At 43.2% G+C, this 18,363-nt stretch overlaps 1 protein-coding gene across 1 annotated transcript in view; it reads left to right on the top strand.

Moving 5' to 3' along the window:
• Window positions 1–7,080: 7,080 nt before the first annotated feature.
• Window positions 7,081–18,363, top strand: part of galt (galactose-1-phosphate uridylyltransferase) — a 52,818-nt gene continuing 41,535 nt past the window's right edge. Inside the window, 3 exon segments of the mRNA XM_055632143.1 lie at window positions 7,081–7,366; window positions 14,064–14,189; window positions 16,152–16,292. Coding sequence (XP_055488118.1) covers window positions 7,297–7,366; window positions 14,064–14,189; window positions 16,152–16,292 — 337 coding nt within the window. The 5' untranslated portion in view covers window positions 7,081–7,296.

Here is an 18,363-nt window from a genome sequence, read left to right as displayed (position 1 = left end):
GTCAACAATTCAGAAACTGAATAGCAAGAAAGAACAATGAGAACGAACTGCAAATAACCCTTCAGGTGAAAAAAAAGAAAGTTGTAAAAAAACTGCTTCTTGATGTGAAAAATAATGTTAATAATCAGTGAGATCATCCACTGCCCATTCTTTTCAGCATGATCTTTTGTCTAACATAGAGAATAGGTGTAGAAGGAGGCCATTCAGCCCTTCGAGCCAGCACCACCATTCATTGTGATCATGGCTGATCATCCACAATCTAACCCGTGCCTCCCTTCTCCCCATTCCCCTTGATTCCGCTAGCCCCAAGAGCTCTATCTAACTAATTTAAATTAATCTAGTGAATTGGCCTCCACTGCCTTCTGTGGCAGAGAATTCCACAAATTCACAACTCTCTGGGTGACAATTTTTTTTTCTCATCTCAGTTTTAAATGGCCTTCCCTTTATTCTTCGACTGTGGCCCCTGGTTCTGGACTTCCCTAACAGTGGGAACATTTTTCCTGCATCAAGCTTGTCCAGTCCTTTTATAAGATATCCCCTCATCCTTCTAAATTCCAGTGAATACAAGCCCAGTCTTTCCAATCTTTCCTCATATGACAGTCCTGCCATCCCGGGGATTAACGTCGTGAACCTACGCTGCACTCCCTGAATATCAAGGATGTCCTTCCTCAAATTAGGAGACCAAAACTGCATACATTACTCCAGTAGTGGTCTCACCAGGGCCCTGTACAACTGCAGAAGGACCTCTTTACTCTTCCATTCAAATCCTCTTGTTATGAAGACCAGCTTTCTTCACTGCCTGCTGCACCAGCATGTTTAATTTCAGTGACTGGTATTCAAGGTCACCCAGGTCTCATTGCACTTCCCTTTTCCTAATCTGACACCATTAAGTTAATAATCTGCCTTCTTGTTCTTGCCACCAAAGTGGATAACCTCACATTTATGTCCTTTATACTGCATCTGCCACACATCTGCCCACTCACTCAACCTGTCCAAGTCACCCTGCAACCTTGTAGCATCCGCTTTGCAGTTCACACTGCCACCCAGCTTTGTAAATTTGCTAGCAATAATGGCTTTATCTTAAACTTAAACTTCATTAGCTTGTGTTATGGCTAAACATCTCTCATGTCAACCAATCATCTACTAAAGGTGTTTATGGAGTATATCAATGATTTAAATTGAAAAGCAAAGCAACAGCAGTTGGCGGGAATCTTAAAAATATCATTAAAGAATTTTGGAAATACTCAGCAGGTCAGGAAGCCTGTGTTAAGACAGACTGATAAAATGTTATTGATATAGATGATAGATCAAAAAAACAAACTGCTGGAGGAATGTAGTGGGGAGACTAGATCTCACGGCAGCCTCTTATTCAATTTAAATTCCAGTCACCATCTCTATATCTCCCAAGTAGACCCTCCTTCCTCACCACAATGCCAAATTCTCAGTATCTATACAGCCTTGGACTGTCTCCCTCAGGAGATATCTTTAAGAGCCCTATCTAGCTCTCTCTTGAAAGTATCCAGATAACAGCACTCCACCACCTTCTGAGGCAGAGAATTCCACATACTCGCAACTCTCTGTGTGAAAACGTGTTTCCTCATCTCCGTTCTAAATGACTTACCCCTAATGCTTAAACTGTGGCCTCTGGTTCTGGACTCCCCCAGAGGTCAGTGGTGAAGAACAAACAGGGTCATAGTACAAAATTAATTAAAAATTACAAAGATAATGAAGACAATATTTATCAATGTCCAATTTGTTCACAAAAATGAACTTCACAAGTAAATGGAAATAGATTAATATGATTGCTGTAATGGTTACATGGTTGCTGGGTGACCATCCAGGGGTACTCAACATACAGGAAAGACAGGCAAAATGGGAAAGGAGGTAGAGTAGCATTTTTAGTCTTCCAAAATTTTAATCTTCCAAAACGTGGTTAATTGACTTGGTATAAATATAAATTGTCCCTCGTGTGTAGGATGGTGTTAATGTGCGGGGATCGCTGGTCGGTGCGGACTCGCTGAGCTGAAGGGCCTGCTTCTGTGCTTTATCTCTAATCTACTCTATAGCTAAAGGAGGTTGTTAGGGCCTTGACTAAAATCTGTGTATCCTCTTCAGCCACAGGCAAGATCCTGGCAGAGCAAGAGAGTGAGTAGCCAATGTTGTTGCTTTAGAAGAAGGGAAATAGGGAAAATATAAGAAATGATAGGCTGGTGAGTCTCACATTAATGGCAGGAAACCTATTAGAAAGGATTCTGGGGGATAGGATATACTTTCATATGGAAGAGAATGGGTAAATTAGGCACACCAAGCATAGATTTAGGTGGGGCAGGTCTTACAAACTTAGTTATTTGAGGAGGTGACAAATGTGATTGAGGATTGTAGGTCAGTGGATATTGTTCTCAAGGACTTTACTAAGGCATTTGACAATGTCCATCATGGCGGGCTTATCCTGAAGATTAAGATGCATTGGTTCCTTAGTGACTGTCAAGGGTGGATGGGTCTGCTTTCTAATTAACGCTGTATGGTGTTTGGGCGTGATGATCCGGGCTGGCTCCTGCTCTCTGGACTTCTAATAACAAGGTGAAATTATGTCATTACTACCTGCCGCACCAATATATTGGGGGCTGAAGGGGGCGCTGTTCTGGCGGCAGCCATGGCAGCAGCGCGTCAGCCTTTCAATTTTATTTTTTATTTTTAGTATGTTTTAAAGTGTGTATTTAGTGGGGTTTTTTGTGTTTTGTGTGGGGGGTGGTGTGGGTGGTGTAAGGGGGAAACCGCTTTGGTCGCCTCCTCCATGGAGAGGCGACTTTTTCCAGGTCGCCTCCCCCGTGGCCTACCATCAAGGATCGGCGGGGTCTTTCCCGGAGACGTGTCCGGGGCTTCAGCGGCAGGCGCAGCGTGGACTCTCGTTGTGGAGCGGGTGAGCCCACGCTGGGGCTCGCTGGAGGGGAGCGCTCCGTTTCACTGGCCCAGGGCAGCCGGCAGCCTGAAGTCGCGGTCTGCAGAGTTCCAGCTGCTGCGGCGTCTACAGCCCGGGATCCCTCGTGGGGGACCCGGGGGAAGAAGAAGCCGCCATTGCCGGCCCACGGATAACTTCTACCGCGGGCCCGGCATGGACTTACCATCACCCCTGGAGGGGAGCTTCGACCGCCAGCCCTGCAGTCTACGGTGCTTCTGGCTGCGGCGGGGACTTTACATCTCAACCGCCGGCCTGCGGCCTACACAATCTTGAAGCCGCGGTCTCCGGTGAGGAAAGACCGATCCTGGACTGGACTCTGGACTCTGGTCTTGACCCACTGTCCTGGGGGGGGGGGGGGGGGGGGGAAATGGAGGAGGACGGCCAAATTTTTTGTGCCTTCCACCACAGTGATGAATGCTGTGGTGGATGTTTATGTTACATGTTGTGTCCTGTTTATGCATTTTATTATTTTGTTAACCCATCTTTATGCTTTGTATGGAACTGATTTTTAAATTATGTAAAGCACTTTGGGGTCAATGAAAATTGACTATAAATGTGCTATATAAATAAATGTATTATTATTATTATTATTATTAATTCACTTTGGCTATCCTGCCAACATTCTACATCCTACCCCAGGCTGATGCTAGCTTGTGCTTGAGGAACTGCACACCATCAACAATAGCCTTGAAACAAAATACCCTAAGGCCTTGTTCATAATATATTCAGAGACTTCAATGAGGCCAATCTGAAGAGGAAGCTACCAAAATGCTATCAGCATGCCTTCTTCCTAATCAGAGGCCCAAACGTCCTCGACCACTACTATAGAACCATCAAAGATATCTGCTGCTCCATTCCCCGAACGCACTTTGGTAAACCTGACCACCTGGTTGTACTTCTACTTCCTGCTTACAAGCAGAAACTAAAGTGGGAGAATCTGGTACAGGAAGTCATTCAGTGCTGGTCTAAGGAAACAGGTGAGATCCATCATGGCTGCTTTGAGTCAGTGGACTGGTCCATAATCTATGAGGTGATGTTCTTCCAGCCTCACTCTGGCATGGAGGAGGTCCAGGATGGAAAGGTCAGTATGGGAATGGGAAGAGGATTTAAAATGGTTAACAACTGGGGGAGCCGATGAAGGACTGATGGGGCCCCTGAATGTAGGTGAGAGAGGACGTATTAGGGACAGGTGTTACATTTACTGTGGGCACAGGAAAGTACCTGAGGAAGGGGTGGTTTATGTGAGGGGATGAGTGGGGAGGGGGTTGGGATGGGAAAATGTGACTGGTGGTGGTATCATGTTGGAGTTGATGGAAATGTTGGAGGACGACGTGTTGGGAGCAGAGGCTGGTGTGGTGAAAGGTGAGGACCAGGCAAACTCTATCCTTGTTCTGTCTGGGGGGAGGGGGCACGAGAGCAGAACTATGGGACACAAAGTAAATGCAGGTGAGGAATCCATCCATGACACCAGAGGGGAAACCACGTTTATTAAAGAAAGAGGACATCTCAGATATCCTAGAATGGAAAACCTCACCTTGGGAGCAGATGTGGTGGAGATGGTGAAATTGAGAATAGGGGATAGCATCTTTTCAAGAGACACAGTGGGAGGAAGTGTGGTCCAGATAATTGTGGAAGTCGGTAGGTTTGAGTAGACATCAGTCAATAGTCAGTCGCCTGTGATGGAGACAGAGAGATCAAGAAAGGGGAGAGAGGTGTCAGAGATAGTCTAAATTAATTTGAGGGTAGTGTGAAAGTTAGTGGTAAAGTTAATGAAATCAACGATATCTACACGAGTGCAAGAGGGAGCCACAATGCAGTTATCGATCTAGCAGAGCAAGAATTGGCGAATGGTGTTAGTATATGTTTCGAACAAGGACTGTTCGACATAACTGGCAAAAGGCAGGCATAGGTGGGGCCCATGCGTCTGCCTATGGCTACATCTTTAAGGATGAAAGTGAGAAGAGTCATAAAATAAGTTGTTGAGGGTGAGGGACAAGTTCCGCCAGGTGGAGGAGAGTGTTAATAGTGGGAAATCTATTGGGTCGCTGTTCAAAGAAGAACCAGAGGGCCTTGAGACCTTCCTGGTGGGGGATGGAGGTTTAATGGGACCGGACGTCTATGGTAACGATGAGGTCGGGGACCTTGGAATTGAAAGTTGTTGAAGAAGGTGTCTTGGATGTAGTTCTGGACTGGACAAGGGGAGATAAGATGGACTTAAGGTATTTGGGGATGAGTTATATGTGGTAAGAGCAGACAGAAACAATGGATCTGTAAGGGCAGTCCTGTTTGTGGATTTTGGGGAGGAGATAGAAGCGGGCAGTGTGGGGCTGGGGAACAATAAGGTTGGAGGCTGTGGAGGGGAGATCGCCAGTGGTGATGAGATCAGAAACAGTGGGAGATAATGGCCTGATGATCGTGTGTGGGGTCATGGTCAAGGAGTAGGTATGAGGAGGTGTGTAAAAAGGAACTGCAGATGCTGGTTTAAACCGAAGATGTGCATTCAAAGACGGTGAGATTAGAGTGGGTAAGGGGAGTGGAGTAAGGTCCAGAGAGGGTAGAAGGCCGGCAGAGGGAGTCCATGAGGAGACGTGTGTTCACCAAATGGAAACTGTGGATAAACTGCGATGTCTGCTCTTCACTCTTGACTCGACTTGACCACGAGAGGTACGAGAAATCTCTCTATGAACTTCACAGAGCTATTAAGGATGCCAGGATGGAATTCTGGATCGACCGGGAGGCACCAACATGGATACTGCAGATTGTGACAACTTCCATATTATAATTGGCTACAAAATGAAGGCAGTCAAGTGTTAACGCCAATTTTCTGTGTCTATCTTGAATATAGTAGTGGATTGAGAATGCATCCTTGTGGGGCAGCAGTGTTTTGAGAATTATTGTGGAGGAGGTATTGTCACCTATCCACACTGTGGTCTGTGGGTCAGAAATTCAGGGATCCACGGCAGAGAAGGGTTGGGGGAGGGGGGGGGAGCTGATTCCTTGGATTGGAGATGAGTTTGGATGGGATTATGTTGTTGACGGCAGTGCTATAGTCAAAAAAATGGAGTCTAACATAGGAACCCTTGTTGTCGAGGTGTTCCAGAGATCAGTTTAGGGAAATGGCCTCTGCTGTGGGCTTGTTATAATTGTAAGCAAACTGCAGTGGCTCAAGGGTAGCTGGGAGGCTGGTTGGGGCAGAATGCCATGACCAGAGCTCACAAACAAGCACCAAGGCCCCATTGTCATGATGGGTTGGGTGGTGGACTTGTGCCTTTCCTATCAGAACTTTCAGGCACACCATTGTCTCAATGGCAACACATGTTGCCCCAGAGATGGCTGTGGCATGAATGTGTTGGTTGTCCAACTCTTTCTGGACTGTGTGTGCCAAGAAAGTATGGCACCACAGACATCCTCTGATGACAGAAGATGTGGAACTAAATGGAAGGCACACTTTGGTCTTCCTGAAAATTGGTCTTCAAGTTCAAGGACATGGCAAATACCAAGGTGCAGGAATACACACTGAGAAACATATTGAAGCTCAGTGCAGACCTTGCAGAAGCTCCGTGGGGAAGCTCTGGGGTCCTGTTGCCAAGAAATATCTCATTGATTCGACTTTTGAGGAAACATGAATGATGTTCACACATTGTTAAGGATATTTTGAATAGACCACAGCATAGATCCTATAGCGGAACTATAGCGGAGCGGAGCTCTGCTATAAGATCTTTGGACCACAGTTGCAACCTGGCCACTCCCACTTCTTTCCTCTCCCATCAGACAAAAGGTATAGAAGTATGAAAATGCACATTTCCAGATTCAGGGACAGTTTCTACCCAGCTGTTATCAGGCAACACCTCGGTACACGTGACAATAAACTAAACTGAACTGGATATTTTGTAGATAAAGACATCTTACAATATATATTATAAATAAAATATATTTTGGGGTTACAAAACGTTCTCCTTTCGTGTCATGCTTTCCCTAATTTTTAAGGGCAGCATTATATTAGTTTATTGTTGTTCCTGACTACTATATCACAATGATCTCGGAACGTGAAAACTGGATGAAACGACGGCGAAGTCAGGAACATTTACTCGTGTTCTCGGGTTAAGTTATGGTTGGCCTGTAAATCCTGCAAAGTGAATTTAAAGAGGCGAAACGGCGCACACCGGAGACTAGTTTGATGCAATGGTTTTAAAAACATGATCATTGGCGTTATTTGCATTTTAAGGGCAAATTATTTTTAAGTACAGGGGTCAAGCTGTACACGCCTCCCTCCCCAGCTGTGTATTGTCTTTAACCTTGCAGGGGAACTGACCCTGGAGAGCAGTGGGAGACAACTAATGGAAGGGAGTGAATGCAACTCTGGCATGGACCCGCGGGTCACTGCAAAACCGACTTTCAACCCCAGTGGTAATTTTACACAAATAATCGCTATTTTTTTTTGCTATAGATGTGAAAGTCGATCTGATTAATGATGAAACATGTGACGTTTGCTTGTCTTGTGTTCAATGGTGTTTTCAACCCACTTCCATTCTTGTGGGGGTTTGTTTCTGTTGATTGGGCCATAATCTTACGCCGTCCTTTTATAACAAGTTGCTACAAGTGCAAATTTAACGTTGAAGCGAGGGGGAATTTAGGATCGAAATTAATAATGTGGTTTGGCGAGACTTCCACATTGTGCGATAATACAAGGGCTGGGAAGGAAGTGTAAATTAAAAGGGGTTGAATTCGTGCTAAGCAGGAACAAAAATGGCAAAGAAGGAAGATTTGAGGAAGATAAATGTGCAATGGTTGTTAAATTTTAAAGTAAAGAGACTCCACGTTTTGTCGTTGGACATTAGCAACGTGCATTCATCACTTATTCATTCTATAGCATCAAAGCTTGGAATACTTTGACTGAAATGTCTGTGATTTAACTTTTCGCATCGACCAAGACCATGCAGGACCTTCACGTTTCTCATTACATTTCAGTGGTGAGTCGGACAAAGAAATGCCATTCTATGGAATATGAGGACCGAGTTTGGGATTAATTTATTTGAGCATGTGCCCTGTTCCTTTCATCCTTTTCACAAGCGCACTTGCATTTCCACGTTACCTTGCAAAAACTGAGCTAAACACTGATATTTTTGATACAAATGTTTAATGTCACAAAATAGCCAGTCAGCAAAATAATATTTTAAGTAAGTATATAAAGGATACATTATTTCCAAATGTACAGGCAGGAAATGTTTCCACTTCAGAAGAGATTAATATAGTTTTCTATCAATCAATTTAAACATCAAGATTGGTATGGTAGTTAGTATGCGACCAGGATTTGTGCAGAATTACACTTGTTTTATTGTATCTCTAATCTAAGTGGTGGATAGTATTTAAAGTACCGAACATTTGAATCGATTGAAACAATTTACAGAATTTGTGTTCACTTTACCCAATACATGCAACTCATCTTTTCATTCACTTAACAAGAAGGCTAACTGGTTACAATTCAAAAATAGTTGACTCTAAATTAATTAAATTTTGCATTTTGTTTGCTTGTTTTATATAATAAAAAAAAGTTAGTTTGCATTAATATTTTCTTTTAAAAGGGAAAACTAAGCCATGGATATTGTTGGTCATCATGATTGTAATGACAAGAATTTTACTATGTGTATGTAAATCTTTGCAATGGATTCCTCTGCGGGAAGATTTTGCAAGACTGTTGTGTTACTCAGTTTGGTTCAGGAATGCCAATAATGTCCCATCCCCACCCACTGCCAAAATACAATGGCATTCTCCTCTCTACACCTATTACATGTTTGGCTGTGATTATTTTTTATTTTTCTCCTTCTGGTGATCTATTACACCAAAATGGAAATAACTGGGGAAACATGTATTAGAAATCTGTTGGGCAACCTTTTCACACATATGGAATAATATATGTGTATATAGAATAACATATATTGAATAAGCTGCCAAAAAGGTAGTTGAGGCAGATACTATAACAGCATTTTAAAGAAATTTGGACAGGTACATGGACAGGGAAAGTTTAGCGAGATATGGGACAAATGTGGGCAGGTGGGACTTGTGTAGATGGGGCAGCATGCTTGGCATGGGAACGTTCGGCTGAACGGCCTGTTTCCATATTGTGTGACTATGACTAACTGAACATAATAAATGTGGAAAAGACTGGAGCTGGGCCTTTAGGGCTATACATTTCTGCTGCAGGGTGTTAGGGTGGGTGTTCCTACATGCAGAGGCCTTCAGAGCCTACTTGCAAGTCCTTGTCCATACTGCTTCACCATTGCTATCATCTGTCCTCTTCTCTAATCTTCCTCCCTCTTTCATTCCTTCTCTCTTCAGTCTTCGTCCATTCCCCAGTGTCACCATTCTTCCCCTTCCCCTTTACCCCAGCTTTCTCAAATCCTTGCTTCTGTCTTTCATCTGGAATTTAAAATAAAGAAACTATATTTAATCTGAAGGGCGCTGACCCAAACCATTACGTATCCATGTTCTCCAGAGATGCTGCCTAAACCCCTGAGTTATTCCAGCCGTCTGTGTCCTTTTGTGCAAACCACCAACTGCAGTTCCTTGTTTCTACTGTATTTAAAAACTCATCTGTTTCTCTTGTACATAGATACATAGACAATAGGTGCAGGAGTAGGCCATTCGGGCCTTCGAGCCAGCAGTGTCATTCAATTAGATCATAGCTTATCATCCATAATTAATACCCCGTTCCTGCCTTCTCTCCATATCCCTTAACTCCGCTATCCATAAGAGCACTATTTAACTCTCTGTTGAAAGCATCCAGAGAACCAGCATCCATGAGGCAAAGAATTCCGCACACTCACAACTCTCTGTGTGAAAAAGTTTCTCCTCCTCTCCATTCTAAATAGCTTACCACTTATTCTTAAACTAGGGCCCCGGGTTCTGGACTCCCCCAACGTTGGGAACATATTTCCTGCCTCTAGCGTGCCCAAACACTTAATAATCTTATATGTGTCAATAAGATACCCCCTTATCCTTCTAAATTCCAGAGTATACAAGCCCAGCCATTCCAATCTATCAACATATTACAGTCCCGCCATCCTGGGAATTAACCTCGTGGACCTATGTTGCACTCCCTCAATCGCAAGAATGTCCTTCCTGAAGTTTGTAGACCAAAACTGCACACATTACTCCAGGTGTGGTCTCACTAGGGCCCTGTACAACTGCAGGAGGACCACCAGATCCCATTGTACTTACCCTTTTACCAACTTGACACCATTTAGATAATAATCTGCCTTCCTGTTTTTGTCACCAAAGTGGATAACCTCACAATTATCCACATTAAATTGCATCTGCCATGCATCTGCCCACTCACTCAACCTGTCCAAGTCACCCTGCATCCTCATTACATCCTCCTCACAGTTCACACTGCCACCCAGCTTTGTGTTATCTGCAAATTTGCTAATGTTACTTTTAATCCCTTCATCCAAATCATTAATATATATTGTAAATAGCTGCGGTCCCAGCACCGAGCCTTGAGGTACCCCTGCAGTCACTGCCTGCCATTCTGAAAGGCACCCGTTAATTCCTACCTTTTGTTTCCTGTCTACCAACCAATTAAAAAAAAAAATCCATGTCAGCATTCTACCCCCAAAACCATGTGCTCTAATTTTGCCCACTAATCGGTGCAGGAGTAGGCCATTCGGCCCTTCGAGCCAGCTCCGCCATTCAATTTTGATCATGGCTGATCATCCACAATCAGGACCCAGTTCCTGCCTTCTCCCCATACCCCTTGATTCCGCTAGCCCCGAGAGCTCTATCTCTTTTAAATGCATCCAGTGATTCGGCCTCCACAGGCAGAGAATTCCACAAATTTACAACTCTACATATGAAATAGTTTTTCCTCATCTCGGTTCTAAATGGCCTACCCCTTATGCCCTTCAGTCTTTCTTACCTGCTCTTCCTATACAGGTAGTTCTACCATAACGTGAGTTTTCATAACACAAATTGGATATGAAGTAAGTGATGAATTAGGAAATACTATTTACATTAAGTGGGCTGAACTCGTTATAATGTAATTCAAATTGGGAACTGGAGAACCAGGTAAAGGTCCTTGATCTGAAGAAGGGTCTAGACCTGAAATGTCACATATTCCTTTTCATCAGAGGTGCTGTCTGACCTGCTGAGTTACTCCAGCACTTTGTATCTATCTTTTGTGTAAACCAGTATCTACAGTTCCTTCTGACACAGTTAAAGGTGACTTTGGAAATTGGCAAAATAAAGCAGAATTTGATTTCAACAGTAAAAGAGCAAAAATTAACTCTTCTCCCCTCCCCCCCCCCCCCCCCCCCCCCCCCCCCCCCCCCCCCCCTTTCAGTACCCCCCCCCCCCCCCCCCTTTCAGTATTTGGATACCATTGCCCCTTAAGAACACTGTTGCTACTAAAACTGAGAGGCTATAGAAATTGACAAGAATTCACTTCCATTGATACTTGTGCAACTAAAACATTATAACATACAGCCTTTAGTATTTAATAGCTTGAAATAACAATATTAAACTTACCACGATTGAAAAGACCATTTTATTTTTGAAAATCCTCAGTAAACAAAAAAGTTATTATGAGTCTGAATCTTGCTAGCCCCTCGCCCTATCCCGCATCGACACAATAGGCTTTGCAACATGCTTTTCTGTAACATGGCGTTTCTTAGGAATGCAACTATCACGTTATTAACAGAGCTACCTGTAAATTACTTCTAAGTTCATAAGTTATAGAAGCAGAATTAGGCCATTCAGACAATCAAGTCTACTCTGCCATTCAATCATGGCTGATCGATCTCCCTTATAACCCCATTCTCCTGCCATCTCCCCATAATTCTGACACTTGTACTAATCAATAAACTATCTTTGCCTTAAATATATCCACTGACCTGACCCCCACAGCCTTCTGTGGCTAAGATTCCACAGATTCAGCACCCTCTGTCTAAAGAAATTCCATCTTGTCTCCTTCCTAAAAGAACGTCCTTTAATTCTGAGGCTTTGACTTCTAGTCCTAGATTCTCCCACCAGTGGAAACAACCTCTCCACATCTACTCTATCCAAGCCTCTCACTATTCTGTATGTTTCAACGAGGTCCCCCCCTCATTCTTCTAAACTCCAGTGAGTACAGGCCCAGTGCCGACAAACGCTTATCATATGTTAACCTACTCATTCCTGTGATCATTTTTGGAAACTTACTCTAGACCCTCTCCTGGACTTAAGACTTCCCAATATGATAAAACTCAGTCAACGCCAGTAAGCCACTCATTTCAAGGACATTTAAGGACAGGGAGTGCATGTGATGCCTTGGGTCTCAATTTTTTTTTTTAAAGCAGAACAGCTTCAGTGCCTTTAGGATAAATGGGCTGCTTCACTGCTCTGCCAGGAACATTCAACATTTTGTTCCTTTTGACACTTGCTCCCTTCTAGTCTCCCTTCAGACATGATGCCTGTCCCTAATTGTCACGTGCTTCTCTGCATCACCCAGTGCCATGCCACAAGAGACCTTTGGCCTCATTTCCCGGAGAAAAACCTTGCAGAAGCTTTATTTGCCTTGTGGCACATGCCATAGTTTAAGAACAGCTGCTTTACATTGTCACCTCCAGCAGCTGCAGAAAAGATTTACGAGGATGTTGCCAGATATCGTGGGCAAGAGCTTCAGCAGGCTAGGACTTTTCCTTGAAGTGCAGGTGGAAGAGGGGAGGGAGATCTCATTGATGTGTGTAAAATCATGAGGGGAATAGGTAAGATGAATGCATGTAGTCTGTTTTCCAGGGTAGGAAAATAAAAAACTAGAGGGTATAGGTTTAAGGTAAGAGTGGAAAAATTTAATAGGAACCTGAGGGACAATGTTTTCATACAAAGGGTGGTGGGTATATGGAATAGGCTACGACAACATTTAAAATACATTACTGGACACATCTGCTGATTTCCTTTTCAATTAACGCATCTGAATTAGAACCAGATTTTAGTTAACAAATGCATCAAAAATGTAATTCTTGTTCTAAATCTCTAAGGCCACAGAATACTGGTCTGCCCCAACAGCTGCTGACAACCTTCTGCTGCATATGGCATCTCTGTGTAGTATTTCAGCTGCACGGAGAGGAGAGCTCTTCAGCATGTCATCCACCGAGCGCAGAAGATTATTGGGACACAGCTACCAGCCTTGGAGGGCATCTACCACACACGGTGTCTCAGGAAGGCCGTCAGCATCCATAAAGACTCCTCACACCCTTGTAACAGACTGTTCAAACTACTTTCCTCCGGCAAACATTACAAGGCCTTCTACGCCCGAACCTCCAGACTCAGGAACAGCTTATTTCCCAGAGCTATAGCGGCTCTGAACCGGCCCTGCTCAGTGCCCTCCACCCTCCCCGGACTGTCTCCCTCGGATGGTCACGTCGCACAGACACATCTGCACTTTAGTCTGTTTGAACTGTCTTGACTATTTTACTGTTCTTTTTACAATCCATGTTCTCGAGGTATCTAAATCTAAATCTTATTAGTTATTTATGTTATGACATCGGATGGAAGCTGCATACCAAATCTCGTTGCTCTTATGTGCAATGACAATAAAAGATATTATTATTATGTTGTCAAATTGTCCTTGTTCCAATGAAAACCTCCTATAACACTGCTGCTGCTTTAAATTATGCTCCTGAAAGGAAGATCGGAAGAATAAATACACTATTAAAGCTCTAAAAAAGTTTGTAGGTAAATTTAATTTATGCTAATGCTAAAATTAATTTTGGAAATGAAAGTTTAAAATAAAAAGTCGTCAGTTTTGGTTCTGAGGTTGAAAAGTTCAGATAATACAATTATGATTCAAACAATAGATTATTGTTTCCAAGTGTCTTAAGACCTCATGCGCAGCATGAGAAATAAGTAAAGTTAGAACACTTGGGGTGAAACGGAAATGAAGAATCTGGAGAGCAAGAAGTGAATTCATCATTTAGAAATTTACCACAAAATGATGAGAATATTTGGATCAATTTTTTTTGTTGACAACCATTACGTTTTGTATTGTCAGCATATCAGAGGAGATGGGTATAAATTGAGTTCAGTTGCTGCTGTTCTTACAACTATTTTAATTTTTGTTTAAAACCAGAACATCAGCATATCCGCTACAACCCTCTCCGTGACGAGTGGGTTCTGGTCTCTGCACACCGGATGAAACGTCCTTGGAGCGGGCAGGTTGAGAAACCGGCAGAGGTGAACATTTGAGGTTCTAGTTGTGGAATGTTGAAAAGATTGGTCTTTGACAACTAATTCTACCCGTCTACAATTAATGAACACAGATCTATTTAGTTCATAAGGTCACAAGGAATAAATTTATAGAAGCCAATTAATCCAGAAACCTTCATGCATTGGGATGTGGGAGGAAATAAGAGCATTGAGCAGAATATAGAAGGAAGTTCAGTTATTTCTTTCATACAATTAAGTCAGTTGTCTGGTGTTAAAACCTGCTATTGTAATGACATGACATGACATGGTACCATTTGAGACTGTCCAATCAGTGCATGCAGAAATTGCTTTGGGCAAGAGAACAGATGGATAGTAGAGACTCTCACGGAGGAAATGTAGATGAACTAGATTTTGGCTAATTGAAGCTAATTCTTAAAATATCCTAATGCCGAGTGTGATGCAGATACAAGTGCGTTTATATAAAAAAAAAAAAAAAAAAAGTTCATGAAATAGCCACATCAGGTAGACTCAACCACACGGAATCTGTAGTAGTTCCTGTAAAGGTTGATCAGTGATATAGTAGCTTCGTTGGCTGTAATGTAGTGCTGCTGGTCAGTAGACAGATCTGTAGCATTAGTAAAACTGCAATTTCTGGTGTTTGCAAGATTTTTCTTGAGTGTAGCTAAAATATCCTTACAGTATGCTGGAAGAACAATATTTCCAATATTCTCTGAATTAAAAACTTTGAGGTATGAATCAACAAAGCTGAAATATGGATACCTGTTATTATGGTTGAAGTAGATACATTAAAAAAAAAGTCGCCTAACCTGTGAGGCTTCCTGCAGTATGTTCAAGTCCACTGATAAATCCTTGAACATTGAATAGAAACAGCCCCATTACTTCACCTCTGCCTCTCCTTACCAACTCTTTGCAGTCCTCTTCACTGATGCTGCACAGTTCAGTCTCTGCCTTGCGTAGAAAGACGTACAGACAACAGGTAGAATTTTCTGAAATGTGTGCGAGGGATGAGGGAGTAGAGGCGGGGCTTATCCGATGGTGGTAGGGCAGAGGTGGAGTGTGTTGGGACTTATGATGTTGAAGGTGATGTATTGATTGTAGTTAGGCAGAGACTTCCTCAAGCTAGGCTGGTAGAAGTGGCATTGTTTGCCAGCTTGATGGAATAGGTTTACAGATGCCCTTGTCGAAGAGACATCAGAGAATTAATCTTTGAATCATTGCAACAAAATTAAAAAAATTCTTGATAACATTTGGCAAAATTTGGCATATAATAAAACCTGCTTCTGAAAAATACTATAGATAGTAGGTCTCGTATGCATCAAACTGTTTCTGATTTCATGCATAATATAGAAATCTTTCCATCTGACCATATAAACCTATTAATTTTCTGCTGCTAACAGTTTGGATACAGTTGTGTAGTGGAGAGAGTGAGAGATCATTGCACAACAAACATCAGAAATGATTGAAATGTTGCATGTATTGTATAGGTAATAAAAAGGAATTGCAGATGCTGGTTTACACCAAAGATGGACACAAAATACTGGAGTAATTCATTGGGTCAGGTAGCATCTCTGGAGTGGTGATGTTTTAGGTTGGGACCATTCTGCAGTCTGAAGGTTTCTGTAGCTGAGACATTAGTACTTTTGTTGTAATTTGTTTTGGTAGTATTACAAATATTTAGCACCTACTTAATGTTTAGCAGTTATAGGAATCTCCCTGATTCCATAATCTTATATATTAAGGTCATAAGTGACAGAAGCAGAATTAGGCCATTCGGCCCATCAAGTGTACGTCATTCAATCGTGGCTGATCTATCTCTCCCTCTTAATCTCACTCACCTGCCCTCTCCCCAGACCCACTGACACCTGTACTAATCAAGAATCTATCTACCTCTGCCTTAATTGCGATTTGTATTGCATGCGGATATCACAGTATTAAATCATAGCAGGATGTTATTTTGCATTTGATCTATTAAAATAAGTTTGTTACAAAGTTGATTATTTGAAAGATGCCTGTCCTGGAACATCTGTACACTGTTTCTTGTTTCATTTTGCAAAGGTGAACCCTGTGTATGACAGCACGTATGTTTTTGATAATGACTTCCCGAGTCTTCAACCAGATGCTCCAGACCCAGGTACTTTGAATATTGTGTTATCCAATATTCTCATTCATGAACAAAGCCTGTCTAAACTCTTTCTGTGTTTCCTTTTTATTATTCAACTAATTTTTTTTCTCTCTGTTGCATTATTAATTAAGCTCCATATGTCTCACTACAGTCATAATTTCAGCTTTCTAATGTCAGCCTGGTGGTAGCTGAGGAAACATGCCAATCCCCAGGACACATGTACAGCTACAGACTTGTTTTAGCTGCTGCCCTATTTCCTAATCCTAGTCACTCACTGTCACAGCTCTGTTCTCCATCCTTTGAAGTAGTTCCCCGAGTACCAGTGCAGTCAGGAATTGCAGCTTCGTGTTCAAAGTGAAAGTGACCAGACGATAATTCAGACATCCCAGTTCAATCATTGGATACTAGTTTCAAGTTTCCTCCAAGATTAATGGTTTAATGGTTAATGGTTTATCTTGACAACCTCAGTCTTTAAGGATCAATAATGGATGAGTTCTGTTCTTCAGAGCTTCAAATCTGGCTTTAGCTCCAGGAAAGGAAGAGACTTAAAGAAAGAAGGTGTTTACATTTGAATAATGTCCATTATTTTTCCACTCTCTGAAATGTAGTGCTTTAGAGAAAGTTCGGCAGTCAACTTGCATACAGATTACAAAACCACATATTACTTCAATTCATTCTCAAGCATTGGTTAGGATCTAAATATGGTAAACCTTGTTTTTACAGACCTTGGATTTTGGTTTTAGCGGACGGAGTTGTCCCCACAGCAATCAGACACAACTGTTTCTTTAAGACCACCAGGGGCGCCGGGGCGATGGCTGCCCTGCCGGCAATCTTTTCGTTTTTTCATTCTTTTTGTTATTTTTAGTGTGTTAAAAGTTTGTTTTAATGGTCCTCGGTTTGTTTTATGTGGTGGGGGGGGATCGGGAGAAACTTTGTTGTTACCTTGCTGGCGATGTGATAAATATTCAGATCACATTCTACGGGCGCTCTGCGGCCTTCCATCGATAGAGCCGGAAGCCTCCTCGGACTGACTTTGAGCCCTATCGCGTGTGCGGACTTAACATCGGAGCTGATCCCTTGCCTGGGATCGCTCCCACCGCAGATACCGTGGACATTACGATCAAGCTCGCAGTCGGAAGAGGCTAGCCGGGAAGCTCCAATGTCGTGGAAGGTTCAACCAGCCCCACGCGAGGTTTGATCGCCCGGCACGAGGGAGCTGACATCCCCCCGATGTGGGAACTGATCGCCTCGACGTGGAGGGCCCGAACGCCGCTGGCTATGGGAGTCAAGATCTTCCCATCAACGGAGGCTCGAGGCCCACGGCTGAGGAAGAACTAAGGGAAGGACTTGAACTTTATTTCGCCTTCCATCACAGTGCGGAATGTGTAGGGGTCACTGTGGGGATGTTCATGTTAAAATGTGTTTTTAACTGATCTGGTACTTTTAATTGTATGACTGACCTGGCCAAAGAAATTCCTCGTATGTTGCAAAACATACTTAGCGAATAAAGTGTGATTCTGATTAAGAACGCAGGCTGCTAGTTACACCGCAGGGGGTCATTGAAATGGGCGTCTTCTTGCGTATGGCGAGTACAGCCTAAAGTTGTCGATTGTTTGTGTACGTCGGGTTGATTGCATTAGTCAAAACAGGGTGGACCACATGATTGAAATGGACAAGTAATTGCTTCAAACAACATTTGTGTAATGATGAAGAACCCAAAGTGCTGGAATAACTCTGCAGGTCAGGCAGCATCTCATGCGTAGGTGATGTTTCGGGTCGAGACTCATCGATGGATCGCGCTGCTCAGCCGACCTCCAAGAGGTCGATACCCTCAGTGGTGCTGGGCGACATAGCGCCAACGTTCACCACCTTCCCAGTATCTCCGAGGCTGGGATCACAGAAGCAGCCGCTGGCCCCTACTACCACCTGAGCTGCTTCCAGACGGGTCCTATCAACCTTCACTACCAGGTCGGGCTGCCGATGTCAGCCTCGACCCACATCGCCTCCCCAGCCACTTCCAGGCCAAATTTGGTAATCTTCAGCTCCAGGCCAGGATACAGACAGTACCCCAGGCCCGCAC

Source organism: Leucoraja erinacea, chromosome 1, assembly GCF_028641065.1.
Source record: "Leucoraja erinacea ecotype New England chromosome 1, Leri_hhj_1, whole genome shotgun sequence".
NCBI lineage: Eukaryota > Metazoa > Chordata > Chondrichthyes > Rajiformes > Rajidae > Leucoraja > Leucoraja erinaceus.
This window is presented reverse-complemented; position numbering and strand designations above follow the sequence as displayed.